Here is a 21803-nt window from a genome sequence, read left to right as displayed (position 1 = left end):
TAATCCCAAATTCAGCATTTAAGCAAAGCATTCAGTGTTGTGAATTTGTTTCTTTTGTGTGTGTGTGTGTGTGTGTGTAAATTTGTTTCTTAAATGTCTGTTATACTTAACATTGAAATTACTACCCCTGTTTCAATATGGTAGCCTTATAGATTTAAATTTTTAAAGATTACATGTGCTTTTTGAAAGAAAATTCATTTGGCTTATTCCCATTTTTCTTGACAGATGGCCAGAGTGGTTGGAGGTGCCCTGCCTGCCAGAATGTCTCTGCACATGTTCCTAATACCTACACTTGTTTCTGTGGTAAGTTTGTTTCTATACACTGGAGTCTCTTTCACTTCATGCATTGAACCTCAGTTCCCAGTCCAGGAGAGGTGGTCTGCTGGGCATGTTTTATTTTATTATTTTTTTCCACTATTACACATCAGTGGCATGGGCATGTTTTAGAAGTTACTAAGACTTCAAAGCTGTAAGAGCCTACAAGACCATACTCATATGATCCGTCACATAGCTAGAGTCACAGCCTTTGTGCCCTTCACAGGCTGTTCTGGAGATGGGCCTTCTCATCATGCCAGCGAGGCTCATACAGCTTCTGAGCTGTGGTGCTAGTCTCCCTGGTCTTAGCTTGAGACCAGAGCCAACCAGGTGGCTGAGGCAGGTATGGACATGAGCTTCCCTCACCTCTAGCTATAATAGCTTTGATATTCCAGATTTGAGCAGCATAAGTAAAAAGTAGTGTTTTTTTTTTAATCCAAGAAATAAGTCATTGGCATTTATAATAAACAGAGAGATTTTTCTATAAACCAGCCTTACAAACTCTATCCTTGCATCCTCCCTCTTTATGGAATATTTCTTCGTGTTTTTGAGTAGCTCGGTTCCCCTATATATCGGGAAAAACTTGCCTTGATCCAGATGCTTATTTCTACTGCTAGCCTGTTTTTTGCATGTCTTTCTTTTTTTTATTTCCTGCCAGTCTTTTAATGACTAACCTTCTCCATCTAGTTGTTGATTTTTCAGATTTTGTTACTTAACCATTTGTTTCCCTCCTTGAAGCATTGCATTTTTGCTTCTGTCCTTGTTGTCAGACTGAAACTGTATTCAGAAGTCATCAGCGACCTCTTCCTAACCATAGCTAGGGCTGATTTATAGGTTCATAACCTTTTTGGCAGCATGACAGCCCTTGACACCTTTGACCCCCCTTTGTGAAATGACTAGCTCTTCTTGCATGCTCTCCTTATTTTTCTAACCAATCAGCTCATATTTCTACTTTCCCATTACTTAGCAGCTTTCACCAAGAGTTAGTCATTACTGTAAACTCTTCTAGATTCAGTATTTTGGTGAACTCATTGACTGTCAGAATGTTTTCCCTGTCTTTTCTTTAAATTCTCATCCATTGTATCATTTAAGATGTGACCCCAAATGCCCTGTTCCAGAGGAAGCTTCCATTTGTTATCCCCTCTCTCACTTTGGCCACTCTTTTACTTGGAATCTGCTGGTCTTACATATTTTACTATCAAATTCTGAGGCTTTTTGTTTGTTGGTTTGTTTTGTTTTGTTTTGTTTTTTTGAGATAGGGTCTCACTTTGTTGCCCAGGCTAGAGTGCAGTGGCATCATCATAGCTCACTGCAACCTCAAACTCCTGGGCTTAAGCAATCCTCCTGCCTCAGCCTCCCAAGTAGTTGGGACTACAGGCACCTGCCACCATGCCCGGCTAATTTTTTCTATTTTGGGAGTCTCACTCTTGCTCAGGCTGGTCTCAGAACTCCTGACCTCAGGCAGTCCTCCCCTCTGCCTCCCAGAGTGCTGGGATTAGAGGCGTGAGCCACCGCGCCCGGCCAGGCTGTGATTCTTTATGGAAATTAGTTTGGTGGCAGTGTGTAATGTATTTTGGTGCCTAAACAGTTTGGGGACTTAAAATAATACGGATGGAGAATAATAAAGATCTATGAGGAGTAGGCTAGAAAGAAAAAGGTAAACAGGAATTAATAACAAAGTGAAAGGGAGGAACCCAAATGTGACTCCGAAGTTTCATGCTTTTGGAACTGGTGATACCAAGGAAAAGAGCAGGTCAAAAGAGCAAGGTTTGGTGGGAACAGTGAATTCAGTTTAGAAATGTTGAGTTGGAGGAGTGGGCAGGACATTCAGTGATTCCTACATGTCCGACAGGCATGTAGGAATATTTGAAGATCAGGATGGTAGGGATGATAGCCACAGTTGAGGGGAGTGGATGAGAACCTAGTGGGTAAAAAGGGTAAGACGTGAAGAAGGGATGTGATACAGAACCCTGGAAGGGAAAAGGAAAAAACCTGCCATGTAGAGTCAGGAAAAAGAAGTGGAGCCATTGGAAGATGTTAGGGGAAAACCAGGGCACTATGTTGGAGCAAGAAAGCACAGAGGCAGGGAGGCTTTTATAGTAGTCTGGAGATGCAGTTTTGCTCGTAGAGAGAAAAGAGCAGGAGTGGGAGAAGAGATGAGGTGAGAGATACTGTGTAGGAAAAATTGACAAGATTTGGTGATTAAGTAGAATGTTGAAAGAAGAAGAGGAGTCGGCAATGATTAGTTTTTCAGTGTGACTCTGACAGTGAAGGGAACGCTGACAGAAGTAGGGAACACTGAAGGAGGGGTTGGGCTGTAGATGAAAGATGTGAACTTTGGCTGTGGATAAAATCAGTTTGAGATGATTGTGAAACCCCAAGCAGAGATGTTCAGGGGATATTTGGACAAGTGGGATTGAAACTAAGGATTCAGGACAAGGCAGAAACTGTAGATTCGGGAACCAATGACATTTAGGCATATTGAACCTCTCAGCATGAATAAAATTTCTGAAAGAGACAGTATAGAGAGAAAAGCAGAGGCCTTGGAGTGGGGATGACTGTCTTTTAGTGTGCAAATTGCCCAAGTGAGGATGAATTCCTCAAGGACAAAGAAGAATCTGTGCCCCTGTTTTACTCTTCACTCCTCTGCACTAAGTGCGTGGAAGATACTCAGTCAAGATTTGCAGAGTGACACTGATTATAAAATTATAGCCCTTTTATGCCTACTTTACAGCTTTTGAATAGGCGAGTTCCTACTACAGAGGGCATTTATGTCCCTTCCATTTCTTACTGTCTGCTCCCCTTCCTCTAGTTATTCTTCCCTTATTCCCTCCTCTGATCTTTACAGCAGCTTTTTCCATATCCGTTTTGAGGCCATTTACAAAAAGCTTATCTTGTAGGTATTTGTCTCGGATTAAATGTGCCCATCAGTCAAAATGGCATTTTCATAAGTAAAAGTGACTTTTTATTTATTTATCTTTCCTGGGTAATCCAGAATTTAAGATTTATCATACTCAGTGAAGCTGTTGATGAATAGCATTACATTCATCTTTTTATTTTAGAATGTGAGATAATACATTTGTTGAACTAATGAAAGTCACACTAACTTTTCGTGCTGTCTAGCTATACTGTACTGTTTCATTAAAGTTGAGGATATGGTTGAAGTGTGTACCATTGACTCTCTGATCTGATATGTTTTAGGCAAGGTAAAGAATCCTGAATGGAGCAGAAATGAAATTCCACATAGTTGTGGTGAGGTTTGTAGGAAGAAACAGCCTGGCCAGGACTGCCCACATTCCTGTAACCTGTAAGTTGAAACACTAGACCCATTGGGATTCCTGGTGGATATGCTTTGCTGGTGGCTTTAAGTACACATATCTGGTTAGCATGTAACTTACTGGGGTAAAGGGTGATATGGGACCATTTACTGAGCACTTACTCTGTGCCAGGTACTCTACATAAGTTAATTTGTTAAGTCATTACCACAACCCAGTGATGTATAGGTATTTGTCATTTCCATTTACATATGAGGCTTCAAAAGGCCAAGCATCTTGCCCAATGTCACAGTGCTAGGACATGGTGAAGCGGCGGTTTCCAAAGCCAGTGCTCCTTCCACTGTATTACACTGCTGGCTTGTAAGAAGAAATGAGACTCATATATTGTATCCCCCAGTGATATGCAGGTCCAAAAAGAATGTATAGAACAGCCTTCTGTCTAGTGAAAGACAATTGTTTAAGGTCCTGTCAAACAGTGTTTTGAGAATGTGAATCTTTTCCCTACAGTAAATAACAAGCTTTAGAATGTATCCAGTCAGCTTTTAAATAATAAGAGAAATGCACAGTAATAGAGAAGCATTTGATCAGTTACAAATACATTCCTACAAACCAAGGTTTAAATCCTGGGTTCAAGTCACTTAAATAGTTACGGTACCTTGGACAAGTTGCTTAACTTCTCTAAGCCTGGATTTCTGCATCTGTAAAATAATAGTGATATGAATAATAATACAGGGTTCTATGAAAATTAAATGAATTAATGAACCTAAGAGGCTTGGTACAGAGTCTGGCAAGTGGTCAAAAAATGGTAATTCTTGCTTTTTATTACCCAAATGTTAAGAGTAAAACATCAGAGTGTTATCTTGGTGCTTCTCCTGCGTGAAGCAGGGGTAAATATTGGACCAGGGGCCTTGTGATCAAGGTATAGTGGTGGTGGTGCTTGGGAAATGACAATGGGTGTAGAGCTGTTTCAGATTGAGCTAAACAACATGGCCTGCAATCTGCTAGGCAGTCGTCTGCCTCCTTCTCTTTGACTGCTTGCATAGGTTCTTCCTCAGGGACTCATTTACTTAAACCGTTCTTTTCCTTAGCTGGCATTTTAAGTAAATTCAGTAATAAGAAATTAACCCTCTGCATGGACTCTTTCTGAAGCCTTCAGCAGAAATATGCTCTTATTGTAACGACCAGAGAACACCAAAAGTGGCATAAATCAGGTGGTCAACACCATGTCTGAAGGGAAAGGACATCTTAAAACCACTCTTGTGTCTCATACTTGGAACTGTCCTTTTACCCCTATCAGGACCGTAAAGGTTGCTGAAACCCATTCCCCAACAGCACTTTCCTGGTCTCAAAGAAAGCTTTGCGTTTCTCTTACTGACATTTGTCAGGACTCAGAAGCCACACTTGGCCCCTTTCTCTGTTTTGGTTTGTTCTTCTAAGTTATAAAATTCTCCAGAGCAGTAGTTCTTGACCCTGGCTGCATATTAGAATCATTTAAGCAACACTTTTAAAAACCAGTACTTAGCCTCTGCCTCAGAGCAATTGAATCAGAATCTCTGAAAGTGGGTTCTGAAAAGCTATAGTTTTAAAATCTCTCCAGGTGATTCCAGTATGTAGCCAGTGTTACAACCACTGCTCTAAAAATTAAGAAAACCTGAGATTGAGTCCAGGCTTCTGGGATATTTGAAACAACCTGGAGTCACCCACATTGAACAGCAGTTTATCTATCAGTCTGAAGTTATTTAAATGTGCAACCATGAAAATTGTTTCACCTGAAAGGTAAAAGGGTTGGGACATATGTGAAATACAACTACTGAATAATGATACTCATCTTTAAAGAAACATGCTTAACCTTATGTCTACTGTCTGTCAAAATGGGTAATCTTAAAAGACTAGGCACTTGTTCCTGGGTTGTTTTCAGTGTTTAAATCTTACTTAAAGATTATTAGAGCTGGTTTAGGAGTCCCATTTAAAAAAACTAAAAAACTCAGGCAGATCACTTTATAGGCACACTTGTATTTATGCCAAATTCTGTTATTGACCTGATTAATTAGACTTGGCTCTGATTGACTTTTAGTTCCTAAAGGATTATGATTTGCCGTCACTTAGAATGCCCTTTCCCCAAAAAAAGTTGTAGAAATTCCCAAAATGTTTTAAGTAGTGGTATTTCTGTACCAGTGTGTAATCTACCAGGGTGTCTGCTTTGAAGAGGACAGTATTAATTTGAATATTCAAATTCTATTTTGTAATTTTTTTTCCCATTGGTCTCTATAACATAGCTCCTATAAAAAGCATTCTATTCAGGGATCTAATTCTGACCTATAGCGCATCATTCAGTTCAGTTCTTTCCATGGCCCTGTGTTCTGTCCCTATGTTACTTACCAGCGTGCCTCTCCTCATGTCAGCCTACTTTTCACTGTTCCCATTATTAACCCAGTGCCTGATTATTACTTCACTAGCTGATGAGAAAATGTATGTACTTCTCATGGACCTAGTATATTTGAGCTCTGTTAGTTTGCTTAGATTCTGATGTTCTATAGGACCGTATTGGCCATCCTGCTGTTCACCTGAGTAGCAAGCATTTTTATGCCCACACACTGCTGTAAGTGAGCCAAGACCATATTTGAAAATGTCATCTTTGACCGTCAGACCCAAATAAAAACAGTGTTCTGGTTGGGCTCTATTTTTCTAGTTAAATATTCTGAAGTGATAATGCTGTCACTTTTTTCTTCATAGAAATATAGTTGATATCTTTTAAAAAAATGGTTTAATCAACTTTAGACAAATACAAAGACGTTTTATAGTAGGTTTATTTGTTGCTCATTCATAATAGGACCCAGTTGGAGCAGCTTTGTTCAAGTTTAAATTCATGTGTATGGTCTATTCATTGAACCCTTTCTTTTTCAGTCTCTGTCATCCTGGACCTTGCCCACCCTGCCCTGCCTTTATGACTAAAACATGTGAATGTGGACGGACCAGGTAACGTTAGAATTGCACTCTAAAGAACACTGCAGTTTCCACATGGATGATTTTCTTGTGAATTTCCTTTTCTTTTTGTTTTCTTTTCTTTTTTTTTAAATTTTGAGACAAGGTCTTGCTCTGTTGCCCAGACTGGAGTCCAGTGGCACAATTGTAGCTCACTGTAAACTCAAACTCCTGGGCTCAAGCAATCTTCCCACCTCAACTTCCTGAGTAGCTGAGACTACAGACATGTGCCACAATGCCCGCCTAATTTTTAATTTTTCTTTTTTAGAAGATCCATTCAATCTAGATCACCTAATTTTTAAACAAATTTTTGGAGAAACAGGGTCTTGCTATGTTGACCAAGCTGGTCTCAAGCGATCCTCCCACCTTGGCCTCCCAAAGTGTTGGGATTACAGGCGTGAGCCACTGCACCCAGCTGTGAATTTCTAAAGTAAAAGATTCATAGGTAGATATGAATAAATGATAGATATAAATAGTAATTTTCTATAAACAGTAGTTTCCTGTTGTGCCCCGATCCCGTTTTACAATCTTATAAGTCAGCGGTCCCCAACCTTTTTGGCACTAGGGACCGGTTTCATGAAAAACAGTTTTTTCATGGACTGGGGTGGAGGTGGGGGTGGGACTGTGTGGAGCTCTGCAGCTTAGGGGTTGGGGTCTGCAGTTATAAGTGATTAAGAAATTGTCTACACAGTGAGATTGTGAGCTTACCCATTTCAGGTGAAATGCCAGAGCCACAGCAATTTTATTAGCCTCCAGTGGGTGCCAGAACCAGGAGTTGAACCCAGTCCATTAAGGTCCAAGAGGCAGGGATCATTTTCCTGTACCTAGCACAGTAACTGGCATCTAAGTGGTTTTCAGTGAATGTCGTTGAATGAAAGATTAAGTGACCCCAGAATGCACCCTCTTTTCATTATAATACAAGTTCTCTGGCATCATCAGTGCAAGGATCGCTGATAGCTGTGGAGTGTCTCTGAGGCTGAGGAAGATATGAAAATGATTTCTGAACCACGAGATGAGATGGATCATACAGATTTTCAGTGGTGTTTGTTTAGCATTTACTGAACTTAGTGTGGCCTGAGATTCACATGCTAGGGTTCTGGGTCATAGAGGTCAGATACTGGCTCTGCCACTGACTGGTTGTTGATCCCAGGCAAGTTGCTTCGTCTCGACGAACCTCATTTTTCTTATCATACAGTAGAAAAATAATAGTTTCCACCTCAAAGAGTTGATGTTAGCCATGGTGCTAGGCAAAATGGTAGCAAGATAGGTCAATGTTAGCCATTATGCTGGGTACTGCAAACTGATCATCTATGTATTTAACATAAATATATAGTTAAAATGGGAGAGGGGACAGAATGAAACTCTTCTTGTAGGACAGTAGACTCCAAGTACTGTACCATTACCCTAGAAACAGACCTGAAGATAATTGTCTAAAAATACTGGCCTCATATCCTTCTCTAGCCAGGAAGTTGGCAAGATCAGGCTATTTAGTAGAACAAAGCTAGAATGATTTCCCCACCCTGAATCAAAGTCACATACAGTATGTTCTAAGTATTGTAGCTGCATAAAAAGCCAAAATGCTGGTGTCAGGAAAATGCCATTGTGCTTTCAGTGCGGGTATGTCAAATCTGGGTACATTATAGTTGCCCTTTCCTCTTTGTCTGAAAGGTACTGTGGGAGCTCCAGGCAGAGCTAGGCATAGAACCCAGATCTTCTAAACCTTCCTCCAGGGCTTTTTCCCCATAGAGCACGCTGCTCTATGGAACTCAAGAGATGATATCACATAAAAAAATACTTAGGAATAGCCTTCAGTTCCTCACTGGTCAGAAAATAGGGGAGAGACAAAGGCAGGATGGAAAATAAGGAGAAGAACAAAGTGGAGAAAGGGAAAGTAATTGAGGAAATAAGAATTGGAGGCGGGAGACATAGAAAAAATGGAGGAAACGAGGTTAAGAGAAAAGTTTAGTAGGGTTTGAGGGGAGGGTTTGGGCTTCACTGTTAGTTTAACAGTCCAACAAGAACTTTTAGACTGATGCGTCTTTATATCTCCTGTCTTTACAGGCACACAGTTCGCTGTGGTCAGGCTGTCTCAGTCCACTGTTCTAATCCATGTGAGAATGTTTTGAACTGTGGTCAGCACCACTGTGCTGAGCTGTGCCATGGGGATCAGTGCCAGCCTTGCCGGATCATACTGAACCAGGGTAAGTGGTGAGCACACCAGCTAGCAATGCTTGCGTACTTTTCTGAAACCTTATTTATGGTTGTCATGATACACATCAATTGGTCTCAAACCTGTAGTCACAGAGATTCTATTCAGCCCTGGTACCTTGAGTAGAGAGGACTAGAGATAGAATGCTTAGATGTTTTTTATCATTTTACTTACATAATACCAGTATAGGTCAAACTCCTATATAATTTGGACTATAGATTTTAAAATGCTATTTTAAAGTAACTGCTTTAAAAGGACCTAGAAAGGCCAAAGTAATCTTGCAAAAGAACTTGAAAGACTTACACTGCCTGATTTCAAGACCATAAAGCTACACTATTTGTGACACTGCAGTTATTAGTATAAAGATAAACTAATAAGCTGGGTGCTATAGTCCCAGCTACTTGGAAGGCTGAGGCAGGAGGATTTGAGGCTGGGAGTTTAAGACCAGCCTGGGCAACATAAGACCCTGTCTCTTAAAAAAAAAAAAAGACTAATAGATCAATGGAAGAAAACTAGATCAATGTCCAGAAATAGATCCACATATATACAATCAATTGACTTTCAACCAAGATGTTAATCCAATGGGCAAAGTCTTACTAATGTTACTAGAACAAATGGGTGCATGTATGGAAAAAAAAAATGAATCTCAACCCCTATCTCAGTCTTTACGCAAAAATTTATTCTACATGAATCATAGATATAAATCTAAAATCCAGAAACATAAAGCTTCTAGAAGAAACTATATGGATATTTTAATGACTTTGGGGTTAGGCAAAGATTTTGTGGACAAAAGCACTAACTGTAAAAGAAAAAATTGATAAATTGGACTTCATCAAAATTTAAAATTTCAACTCATCAAAAGACACTTTAAGAAAGTAAATAGGCTAGGTCTCACGCCTGTAATCCTAGCAATCTGGGAGGCCAAGCATGGAGAATCGCTTGAGCTCAGAAGTTCAAGACCAGATGAGCAAGAGTGAAACCTTGTCTCTACTAAAAAGAAATAGAAAAAATTAGCTGTGGTGGCGCATATCCATAGTCCCAGCTACTCAGGAGGCTGAGGCAGGAGGATCACTTGAGCCCAGGAGTTTGAGGTTACAGTCAGCTGTGATGATGCCACTGCACTTTAACCAGGGCAACAGAGCAAGACTCTGTCTCAAAAAAAAAAAAAAAGATAAATCATAGGTTGTATTCAGAATATTAAATATTCCTATAAATCAATAAAAAAAAGATGAACAACTCAAAAATGTGAGTGAATGACTTGAAAGATACTTCACAAAAGAAATCATAAAAATGGCTGAAAAACACATAGAATGTGCTTAACATAGACTTAGCATTTGACTCAGCATTTCTACTCCTAGGCATACACCCAAGAGAAATGAAAATATGTGTCCCCACAAAACTTGTAAATGAGGCTGGGCACAGTGGCTCATGCCTGTAATCCTAGCACTTAGGGGAAGCCAAAACAAGAGGATCACTTGAGGCCAGGAGTTCGAGACCAGCCTGAGCAACATGGCAAGACTCTGTCCCTACAATGGAATATCATTCAGCCATAAAAAGGATCGAAGTTCTGGTACATGCTACAAAGTAGATGAACCTCCAGAATATACTAAGTGAAAGAAGCCAGTCACAGAGGACCACATTTTTTTTTTTTAAACAGAGTCTCGCTCTGTTGCCCGGGCTAGAGTGCCATGGCATCAGCCTAGCTCACAGCAACCTCAAACTCCTGAGCTCAAGCAATCCTTCTGCCTCAGCCTCCCGAGGAGCTGGGACTACAGTCATGCGCCACCATTCCCGGCTAATTTTTTCTATATATATTTAGTTGTCCAGCTAATTTCTTTCTATTTTTAGTAGAGACGGGGTCTCGCTCTTGCTCAGGCTGATCTCGAACTCCTGACCTCAAGCTGTCCTCCCACCTCAGCCTCCCAGAGTGCTAGGATTACAGGCGTGAGCCACCGCGCCCGGCTAGGACCACATACTGTATGATCCCATTTTTATGAAATATCTAAAATAGACAAATCCATAGAGACAAAAAGTAGGTTAGTGGTTACCTAGGGCTGACGCAATGTGGGATGGGAGGGTAATGGCTAAGGGGTTTGGCGTTTTTTTTTTTTTTTTAGTTAATGAAAATGTTCTAAAATTGATTGTGGTGGTGGAGACACACTCTGAATATACTAAAAGCCATTGAATTGTTTACTTTAAGTGGGTGAATTATGTGGTGTATGAATTATGACACAATAAAACTGTTTAAAAGACAAAGAAACCACAGTGAGGTACCTTTTCACACCTACTAGGATGGCTAAAATAAAGACTCATGACCAAATGGGGGCAAGGCTAGAGCAGCTAGAACACTCATACATTGCTGGCAGGTGTGTAAAATGGTACACCCACTTTGAACAACTGTATGGCAGTTTCTTATAAAATGAAACCTTTGTGTATCGTGTGAGCCAGGCTTTCCACTCTTAGCTATTTGCATACCTAAGTCACAAAAAGACTTGTACAGGAATATATGTTCATAAGAGCCCCAAACTGGAAACAACCCAGATGTCTATCAAGAGAAGAAGGAATAGATAAATTATGGTATTTTCACACAGTGGAATACTACTCATTGATAAACAGGAATGGACTAGTGACATTTGCAACAAGATAGATGAATCTCAAAAACATTACTTTACATCAAACAAGCTAGATACAGAAGAGAACTTACTATATGATTCTATTTATATGAAATCTAAGAACAGATAAAACTAATCTTTCAGAATAAAAATTAGAACATGATTGCTTAGAGGTGGAAATTGGAAGAAGGCACAAAGAAATTTTCTGGGTTGATAGAAATGTTTTTTTTTTTTTGATAGAAATGTTTGATATCTTGTTTTGGGTGGTGGTTACATAGATGTATACAATTATCAAAGCATATCAAACTGCCAAAAATATGTGTTTATTATATGTTGATTATACCTCAGTGGGAAAAAAGGGAAAGTATATGAATAGAAAAAATTATTTTAAAAAATTGTGAGTATAAGAGTATGTTTTCGATGTTTTCACCTTTGCTCTTCATGTCTCTTGTTATTAGAATCTTGAAATGGGTCAGAAGAATCTAATTCAGTTTTCTCTTACTGCAGTTATCCCCGCTTTGCTGCCCAGAGTGGATGTTGCCAGTTAGTCTCTGATTAAACAGTTTGAAAGCTTACTGTATTTTTAGGTAGCCAATTTGGTCATGGGACAACTCTAATTGTCCCAGTTTTTTCTTTTATTGAACCAACATCTGCTGCCCTGAAATATACTCTCATTGGTCTGCTTTTCTCCACATTTTATGTTCCTCCAGGGAGGTTCAAAATCAGCTGTTATATATTTTCTTCCCAGTGTTTCCTTTCCATGCCTAACAGCTGTGATTGCTTCATTTCTTCCCTGTGAAACACGCTTACCAGACCACACATTCTCTTAAAAGTGATTACAGCAATGCCAGTTTTCTTGTGGGATTCATCAGAATCCGTATTGCTCAAAGCTGGGTGTTCTCTGAGTACTTCCTTGAGATTTTTGACTGAGACAGATGACTGTTTAAATGTGTCCTGATTATTTTCCAGGCTAACCCTTCTGCAGTCTATTCTCTATGGAGTAGAACTTCAAGGCTTTAATCACCTGTTCTGAATCCTGCCCCTGCCTGTGGGAACTCCCCTCAGTTTTATCCCTGGCTCAGTCTTCTGTTCAAGCTCATGTTTTTGACAGTGTCCTCAGGAGAATGTCAACTCTATGCACAGTTTGATTATCTATTATGTTATATGGGTCTGCATTTAACAGAAGGCGTAGAAAAGCTCTATCCAGGTATTTATCAGACATGTAATCACAAACCCATGCCACACAGTAGTTCTCAGAATCTCAGTTGGGAGAAACAGTATTCAGAGAAGATAGCTTGCAGTATCTGCAGTCCATGCATTCACCCACCTGGCCCCTCCTCCCTGTTTTTCCTGTTTTTACAATTGCCCTTAGTCAGCATGGATCCTGGGCCACAATGTGTCAGTGCCTTCTAGATTTTTATTTCTTTAAATTTCACTTTGGTGTGATATTGTTGACCTACATTGACACTTACAGTAAGAAACGGCTATGTAAAATGTTTTGTGGTGTGCTCTATTAGGATGTTATGTAAGGAACTGTGCTGTATATTACTCAGTGTTCTTTTTATGGGTCCTCTTGGGATAAATTCCTGCCTGGTCTTAGTTCCTAAAATAGTTGTTTTTCCTCAAAAACTATTGATCTCATTTTATCTTAGGAATCCTGTATAACTGACCTAATGTTTGCCTTTATAGTGTACATCTTTAAACTATGTCTCATTCTATATTCCTACTATTGTTTTCCTTTTTACATCTTTTAATTTACATTCTCTTATTAAATTTCACATATCTTTACAAGCTAACTCAAATCCATTTTGAGGTAAAGCAGGAGTTAAGTATACACTACTGGCACTCTCGTCTTGCAGTATAGACAATGGTGTTGGAAAGTCCCGTTGATCTTAGCCATTTTTAGCTCTTGATTCATATTGGCTTTTACTCACTTAAATTACCCAAGTCTTTCTTGTACAAATTTGTATGGATCCCAGTTTCTTCCTTTCTGTATAGTTGATTTTTCAAACCCAGTTGAAAATTTTTTGTTTGTCTGCATTAAATATCTAGCAAAGTATTTGGGCCATGTGTACAGTTTTTCTCAAATTATAATCCTAGGATCCCTTTCAGCCTTATCAAGAGATTTAGTAAGCATTCTTTTCGGGTCTTATTCATGTGTCAATAAAATACTGAACAGATTAAGGCTGGCAACAGGGTCCTTTCTCCAGACTGTCTTTAGTTCCTTAATACTATTCAACCAGCTATGACTCTAATTTTTCTGTCAGCAGATATTTCTATCTCTTGTGCCTAAGCATAGCAGAGCTTTTTAGTATTGTACTCAGATTATTTCCTGATTAACGGGGGCTCCATTTTGTTTTTATTTTCACAGTATTAGGACCCTTGACACTATTGTTTACAGTTGTCTGTTCATTACCTCTGAAAAAAGCCTCTGTTCTATTTGAGCAGAAACTTAGCAAAGAAAAACCTGCTTGCAGAAGCTCCCAGTTGCCAGGGTTTGTTTACTAATTCATTGATTCCACAAATACTGATTGCACTTCCTGCATTATATGAGTCTTTATTGAATGATTGAATGAGTTTTAGAACAGGGGTTGAAATTGCATATGTACTTACTGGAAAATGGAATGTGTATTTTAAAAATCAAGAGTCTGGATTATATGTTCAATGATTTGAGGCTTTCCTCTTCCTGTGTCTCAGTGAAAGTTCTTGGTTCTGTTCAATATACTATTTTATGAATATTATTTCTAATGTTTTATTAGAAGCATTCTATTTTTATTACATTATATGATTTGATATGTTTTTATAATGTTGCATTTATTCAGATGTTGATTTTCTATGCAAGTAAATATCTAAATTGTTCTGAGGAAGAAGGAAAGCAATGTTAGATCTGCATAATTTCAATTTGATTTTCACTCTTCTGGTCACCATTTATTATGTAGGGCAAGGTATATTTGCATAGATTGATCTTAATGAGATAAATTTTTATTGTAAACTAAAAATGTAAAGTGACATTTTATCAGAAAAATTATGTTAGTGAAAATTAATCCTTATTAGGACTCTATTATATTTTAGTGCATTCAAAACATAACTCTGTAAAAATAACACATGCTTATTGCTGACCCCAGCAAATAAAGGAATCCATTATTTCTTGACCCCGCAGGAAGATCAATAGGCTGGGTTCTCTGTCTAGCAAAGAAAAGTCTCAGGTTATTTGAAACTTTTTACTCAGTGTGAATGCTCAAACATGATTACTTCGAATTCAACAGTAGTAGTATAAAAATTATTAAGGATTTTATACCATAATACTAATTTTTTAAATTTCTTTTTAGCAACAGGGACCTTTCTTTAAGCACTTTTTGTAAACCCCAATATATAAAGTATGAAGGCTATGTTTCTTGGGTTGAAGTGAGGATGGAGAATACAAGTGTCAATCCCTCCACCACTGCTACCAGCTTAGCTGGTCCGTTCCTTCCTTGCAACATCTGGAAGGCCCAAGGGAGCCTTACAATCCATGATGTTCAACCGTGGGGCCTTATGGACCAGATAATGTTCTCTTAATTTAGAAGTTGCTTCACTCTAATGTTGTTCTTGGGATGTGCTAAAGAGGCACTGGGAAATATTAACAGAGTTTAACATGGATTTTTTTATTTCTTCCTGTGATAAAACTCTTAGGTGAGTCTTAGAGCTGCTGTATAAGCCCACATTCATTTCTGCATCAGATCTGATCAACACGCTAATGAAAAGGCGTTTTGTGTTTTCTTATAGATTGTTTGGAATATTTCAAGAACCCGTACAGGTTACTAATCTTTTGTTTTTGAAATTATGTCCTCAAGTATGCTACTGCGGCAGCACCTCCAGAGATGTGTTATGTGGAACAGACGTAGGAAAGTCTGATGGATTTGGAGACTTCGGCTGTTTAAAGATATGTGGCAAGTAAGGTTCTACATTTTCCTCAGTTAGAATAAAACTGCAGTTTATGCAACAGTTATGTAACAGTATGTTTTTCTTAACAGGGACTTGAAATGTGGGAACCATACGTGTTCTCAGGTGTGCCACCCTCAGCCCTGCCAGCCATGCCCACGGCTCCCCCAGCTGGTGCGCTGTTGCCCTTGTGGCCAAACTCCTCTCAGCCAATTGCTAGAACTCGGAAGTAATGGTCGGAAAACGTGCATGGATCCTGTCCCTTCATGTGGAAAAGTGTGCGGCAAGCCTCTGCCTTGTGGTTCCTTAGGTAACTAGTAGGCATAAAGTTGGCTTTAAAAATATTCTGTAAATGTTTGACAGCAATGACTACTTAAACAAAGTAGTATTAAATACTAGTTACAATATCAGAAGTTCTTCTAAATATTATGATGAAATTTGTCTAGGTACTTTTTCTTTCCTCCTCAAAATATACTTGTGAAAATATACATTTGCCCAAGTGTTATCTGTGATTCAGATATTTTATTAATTCTAGACAGCTGTGGTGAGATGCTATTCCATGGGGGGACAGGTAATGATCTCTCTTAGGAGCCTACATTAGTATGAACACTATATATGTTTTTACTAATCTGGGGTTCAGCAAGTGTTTAAAAGCATTTTCATATAATAGGAACATGCTAAAATAACTGTAGGTAAGATATTTAAAACTAAAATTCTGCCAGGCACAGTGGCATGCACCTGTACTCACAGCTACTTGGGAGGCTGAGACAAGGAGGATTACTTGAGCCCAGGAGTTTGAGGCTACATATGTTATGACTGCACCTGGGTGTAGCCACTGCACTCCAGCCTGGTCAACATAGCAAGACCCTATCTCTAAAAAGAAAAAAAAACCAAAATTCTAAGTACAATGTAACTTCAGCCATCAGGCCACTCAAGGACTATCAGTTTCTATAGCTAAGTTTCCCATCTAACTGAGGATAGCACCTCTTGAACATCATTTTGGATAAAGATTTTTGTAAAATTTACATTCTTTTCTTTAAACAGGTTAGTGGAAGTGATTTCTTTCGTTCATTTTCATGAATCTCAGTTACTATATGACAGTTAATACAGAGCTGCCCTCAGGGACTACAGAGGTTTCTCAGGCAATTTGTCCCATACTAATATGCAGTTTGAATGGTTTTATCTGTTTGGTGAAGCTTTTTGTTATTTATTTTCTTCTCAATGTTTTTAATATGCCTGCTTGCTTATCGTTAGTGACTCCCCCTTCTGATTTGTGGCTTCTGATTACGTGGATATAGAAACCAGAAAAAGCTTGTTGGAATTAAATATAAAATCGTCTGAGTTTCTAACTGAGCCTATCTGACTTAGTCTTTGGGGAATATATGTATGCAATTTTGCAGTGACTTGGCAACTTCTCTCCTGAGTGTTCAAAGGCCATGTATTTAGAAAAATGAAAGTAGGCAACTGAGACTGAATAGGAAAGATACTCCTATAACTAACCGTGCCTCTTTTTGGTAATGCTAGAATCTTTAGATTTGGTTTTCATTTTATCAAGAAGATAGATTTCACATTTCTTCTAAGCACCTGCAGGAAGCAGTAGGAGCACCCTACCTAATCCTTTTTCTCAACATGAGTTTAAAATTATGTGTAAAGGAAACATGCTCTTCTTATATTTTAATACATGTTCCAGCTGTATTAGGAAAACCAATTATCCATTAGTTCTCTGCCTACCAAGAAAATGTATCTATGATATGGAGATCAAATGTCTTCTAAATCAAAGAGGATGATAAAGTTTTTCCCTTTTCCGAAAGCACATGGGTTCTGTAAGAATTTCATCTACAATAACCAGAAATCCTACCCAAGGCTCAGGTATCCTGTTGGCGATGAGAGAGAAAGGAAATGTGAAATGGGTAATAGAAGGGGACTTGAGCAAGAGAGGGATAGTAACCGTCAGTGACAGACCTTGGGGTGGGACAAAAACCAGGTTAAGAGATTGGAGGGTAACTGCTATACCTAGCTTTTTTTGTTATTGTTTTTGTTTTGTTTTTTTAGAGACAGGGTCTTGCTCTGGTCACCCAGCTAGAGTGCAGTGCCATCATCATAGCTCACTGCAGCCTCAAACTCCTGGGCTCAAGCAATCTTCCTGCCTCAACTAGCCTCCTAAGTAGCTGGGCCTACAGGTGTACACCGTTGCGCCCAGCTAATTTTTTTATTGTTTTATAGAGATGGGGTCTCATTATGTTGCCCAGACTGGTTTCAAAGTCATAGCCTTAAGCAGTCTTCCCACTTCAGCCTCCCAAAGTGCTGGGATTACAGGCATGAGCCATTGCACCTAGCCTTTGGCAGATTTTTAATCATGGAAAACTTTTAAGGAACTAGGCTGAGTTGGACTAAGAAGCTCAAAGACAAACCCGTGCCCAGTGATAACAATGGCTTTCAAGTTTTTCAGACTTAGTTTATCTGTAGAAAGCTTGGTTAGATCTTTTAAGTATCTCACCCAGTAGGAAATTTCCATCCCAAAGATACAGTTTCAGTATAAGAGATTGGGTAGAATTGTACTTTCAGGATGATAGCATGAGGAGCTGCCTGTGGATCTGCTCCCCAGCAACACAAGCAAAGCTGGGGAAAGCTATAAAAAGGCAACCATTTAAAGTCTCTGGAAATCATACTAAGGGCATACATCAAATGAAGAAATATTTATTCAAGAAAATCTGTAAAACCCAGATAAGCCACAGCAAGAGTCTGTGGCATTGAGCTACAACATACACCTACCCTCCTCCCCTCAGCTCAGCTTGACAAAAGCTCCACTCAGGATGAGTGTGGCCAAGAAGACAAGGCTTCCTCTCCCCTCAGCTCCCAGTCAAGGGTTACTGTGCTCACCAAGAAGGGCACACTGCCAACATTTCTCTTACCCTCCAACTCTAAGGTGAAGAGGCTGAATTTCTGGTGAGTGTAGCTGAGATGTTGGGGGCCTTTCTCCACCCAGCTGCCATGTATAGAATGGAGGCCCTGCCCCATTTGTAGCACAATAATCTAGAGTGGTGCCTCGGAAACTTTTCCCAGGGAGAGAGGTAGTTCATAAGAAAAGAGAACTTTAAAGTATTCCCCAAAGGAACTAACTTTATTTGAAACAGAATATGGGGAATTTCAGGCCTAAATATACTTTAGAAAGTTTATCTTAATAAAGCACTTGAGAGTTCATCTTAATAAAGAGCAATAAGCTAAACTATAGGCCAGCTAGTTCACCAGAGAGAATCGGGAGAAGAGAGCTAAAAGGATCCCTCCTGGGATTAGAACAAACCTCAGAGATTTATTGCAAAGACTACTCTGGCCCAAATTTAATTGTGTCAGACTGCTGAACAATTAATGCCCTAGGGCATTGTCAAAAACAACAGACTGGCAATTAATGGAGTGTAATCCAAATGAGGCACACAGTTTAACAGAGAGATCAGAGAAAGAGACATCAAAGAGAGCCCTGCTGAAACCACTGTCATCCCAGGGTGAGTGTGCACCCCCAAGGCCGTGCCATCCAAAGAGTGACACCAGTGGCTTCATACTAACGTAGTCTAGCCAAGTCACAAGACAAATAAACAAGCAAACCACAACAAAAACAAGCTGTGGGAGAGGGGAAGCAGTATACAGCTGTACTATATTAGCTAAAACCTCTAAGTTTCCAAGAAAAAATTACGAGATATGCAAAGAAAAAGGGAGAAAGCAGACAACAGAAACTGCCTGTGAGAGTAAACAAACATCAGATTTAACAAAGACTTTAGGATACCCATCTTAAATACATTCAAAGAATTAAAGGAAGCCATGCTTGAAGAGGTAACAGAAGGTATGAAGACTATGTCTCATCAAATAAAGAATATCAATAAAGATATAGAAATTATAAAAACCAAATAGAAAAAATATATATAGAAAAAATTAGCCGGGCATGGTGGCGCATGCCTGTAGTCCCAGCTACTAGGGAGGCTGAGGCAGAAGGATCACTTGAGCCCAGGAGTCTGAGGTTGCTGTGAGATAGGCTGACGCCACGGCACTCACTCTAGCCCGGGCAACAGAGCGAGACCCTGTCTCAAAAAAAAAAACAAAAAACAAAAAACAAAAACAAAAAAAAAACCAAATAGAAATTCAGAAATTGAAAAATACAGTAACTGAAATGAAAAATTTATTAAAGGGGCTCAACAGTAGATTTTTAGCTAGCAGAAGAAATGATCAGTGAACATGAAGATAGGTCAGTAGAGATTATATAATCCAAAGGACAGAGACAAAATAGAATGAAGAAAAATGAACAGAGCCTCAGACAAATGTGACACACTTTTAAATGCATCAATGTACATATAATGGGGATATGAGAAGTCTAGTAGAAAGGACCAGGAAAATATTTGAAGAAATAATGAATGAAAATGTTCACATTTACTGAAAAGTGTTAATGTACACATCCATGAAGCTCAACAAACTCCAAGTAGGATAAATGCAAAGAGATCCACACCCAGACACCTAATAAAAATGCTGACAGCCAAAGACAAGGAAAAAATCTTGAAAGCAGGAAGAGAAAAATGACTCCTCACATAGAAGGGAACCTCTGTAAGATTGACAGTGGACTTCTCATCAGAAACAATGGAGAAAGCATCACAACCTGAAGGCAGTAGGATGACACATTCAAAGTACTGAAAGAAAACTTCCAACCAAGAATCTTATATCCAGCAAAACTATCTTTAAAAAATGAAGATAAACAAAAGCTAGAAAAATTCATTGTCCAGGCACAGTGGCTCATACCTGTAATCCCAGCTCTCTGAGAGGCCAAGGCAGGAGTATCACTTCAGATCGGAAGTTCAAAAGTGATCTGAGCAAGAGGGAGACACCCATCTCTACAAAAAGTACAAAAATCATCTGGGCATAGTGGTGTGTGCATATAGTCCCAACTACTCAGAAGGCTGAGACAGGAGGATCTCTTGAGCACAGCAATTTGAGGTTGCATTGAGCTATGGTGATGCCACTGCACTCTAGCAGGGCAACAGAGCAAGACCCTGTCTCAAAAAAAAAAAAAGAAAAAATTCATTGCTCTCAGGCCAACTTGCCTTACAACAAATACTAAGAGAAGTTCTTCAGGCTAAAAGTAAGTAAACCCAGATGGAATTTTGAAATACACGTGAAAACACAAAGAGCACTAGTAAAGGTAATTATATAATTATAAAAGACAGTATAAATTCTCTCAACTGACTTAAAAAATAATTGTATATAATAATGTGTATACAATTGTATTGTTAGGCCTATAACATCTAGAAATATATTTGGCAATAATAGCACAAAGGAGGTGGATGCGATCAGACTTGTATTGGAATAAAGAAATGATACCAGATGGTAACAAACCCACAGGAACAAATGAGGAAAGCCAGAAATGGTAAATTAAAAAATATAACAGGCCGGGCACGGTGACTCACGCATGTAATCCTAGCACTCTGGGAGGCCAAGGCGGGTGGATTGCTCCAGGTCAGGAGTTCAAGACCAGCCTGAGCAAGAATGAGACCCCGTCTCTACTAAAAAATAGAAAGAAATTATCTGGCCAACTAAAATCTATATATAGAAAAAAATTAGCCGGGCATGGTGGCACATGCCTGTAGTCCCAGCTATTCGGGAGGCCGAGGCAGTAGGATTGCTTAAGCCCAGGAGTTTGAGGTTGCTGTGAGCTAGGCTGACGTCACGGCACTCAGTCTAGCCCGGGCAACAGAGCGAGACTCTGTCTCAAAAAATATATATATAACAAACTATAAATATATATGTCCTCTCTTAGCTTCCTTAATAGATACAACATTATATGAAGTTATAACTATAACAATGTAGTATTGGATTTGTAACAGATATAATATGTATAACAAAAATAACACAAAAGGGAAGAGGAATAGAGCTATGTAGGAGTAAAGCTTCTGTATCTCACTGAAGTTACTATAAATCTGAAGTAAATTCTGATAAGATGCATATGGTAAGCCCTAGAGCAACCATTAAAAAATAACTCAAAAATGTAGTGAAAGGTGGGCAGAGGTCAGGGATTGTCTTAGGCAGAGATGGGACAGAGATGAGACCATCAGAATCATCAAATGTAGTTGAACAGCAATTGCCCAAAGCTGAATGGCCTCCCTTTAAAAGCTCTGTATTTCTGCTTATATTAGAGGACAATGGCATTTTTTAGACAGTAGTCTCCATCTTCCTCATTTGCTGGCAAATTAATAAACTCCTCTTTCCTTCTCAAAAAAAAGTAGTGAAAAGTATCATTAAAGGAATTACACTATAGAAAATCTTGACTTAATGCAAAAGAAGCAGTAAAGAAGGATTAGATTAACAAGAAAGATATGAGACAGATAGAAAACAAAGTAAAATGGCAGACATAAATCCAGCTACATTAATAATAATATTAAATGTGAATGGATTAAACAAAAGCAGATTTTTCAGGCTGGATAAAACAAAAATTAAGATCCAACTATATGCTAT

General features: G+C 39.0%; 1 protein-coding gene across 2 annotated transcripts in view; it reads left to right on the top strand.

Annotated features, from left to right (window-relative positions):
- Positions 1-21803, top strand: part of NFX1 (nuclear transcription factor, X-box binding 1) — a 78857-nt gene that overhangs the window by 18528 nt on the left and 38526 nt on the right. For both annotated transcript variants that reach the window (XM_045562972.1, XM_045562973.1), the window contains exons 4-9: positions 226-303; positions 3517-3622; positions 6495-6566; positions 8634-8773; positions 15227-15326; positions 15407-15624. In XM_045562972.1, the coding sequence (XP_045418928.1) occupies positions 226-303; positions 3517-3622; positions 6495-6566; positions 8634-8773; positions 15227-15326; positions 15407-15624 (714 nt within the window). The remainder of the gene's footprint in view (positions 1-225; positions 304-3516; positions 3623-6494; positions 6567-8633; positions 8774-15226; positions 15327-15406; positions 15625-21803) is intronic.

The sequence above is a fragment of the Lemur catta genome, chromosome 10 (genome assembly GCF_020740605.2).
Source record: "Lemur catta isolate mLemCat1 chromosome 10, mLemCat1.pri, whole genome shotgun sequence".
In the NCBI taxonomy this organism is placed as follows: domain Eukaryota; kingdom Metazoa; phylum Chordata; class Mammalia; order Primates; family Lemuridae; genus Lemur; species Lemur catta.
The sequence above is the reverse complement of the archived record's forward strand: the minus strand, read 5'-3'. Positions and strand labels throughout refer to the sequence as shown.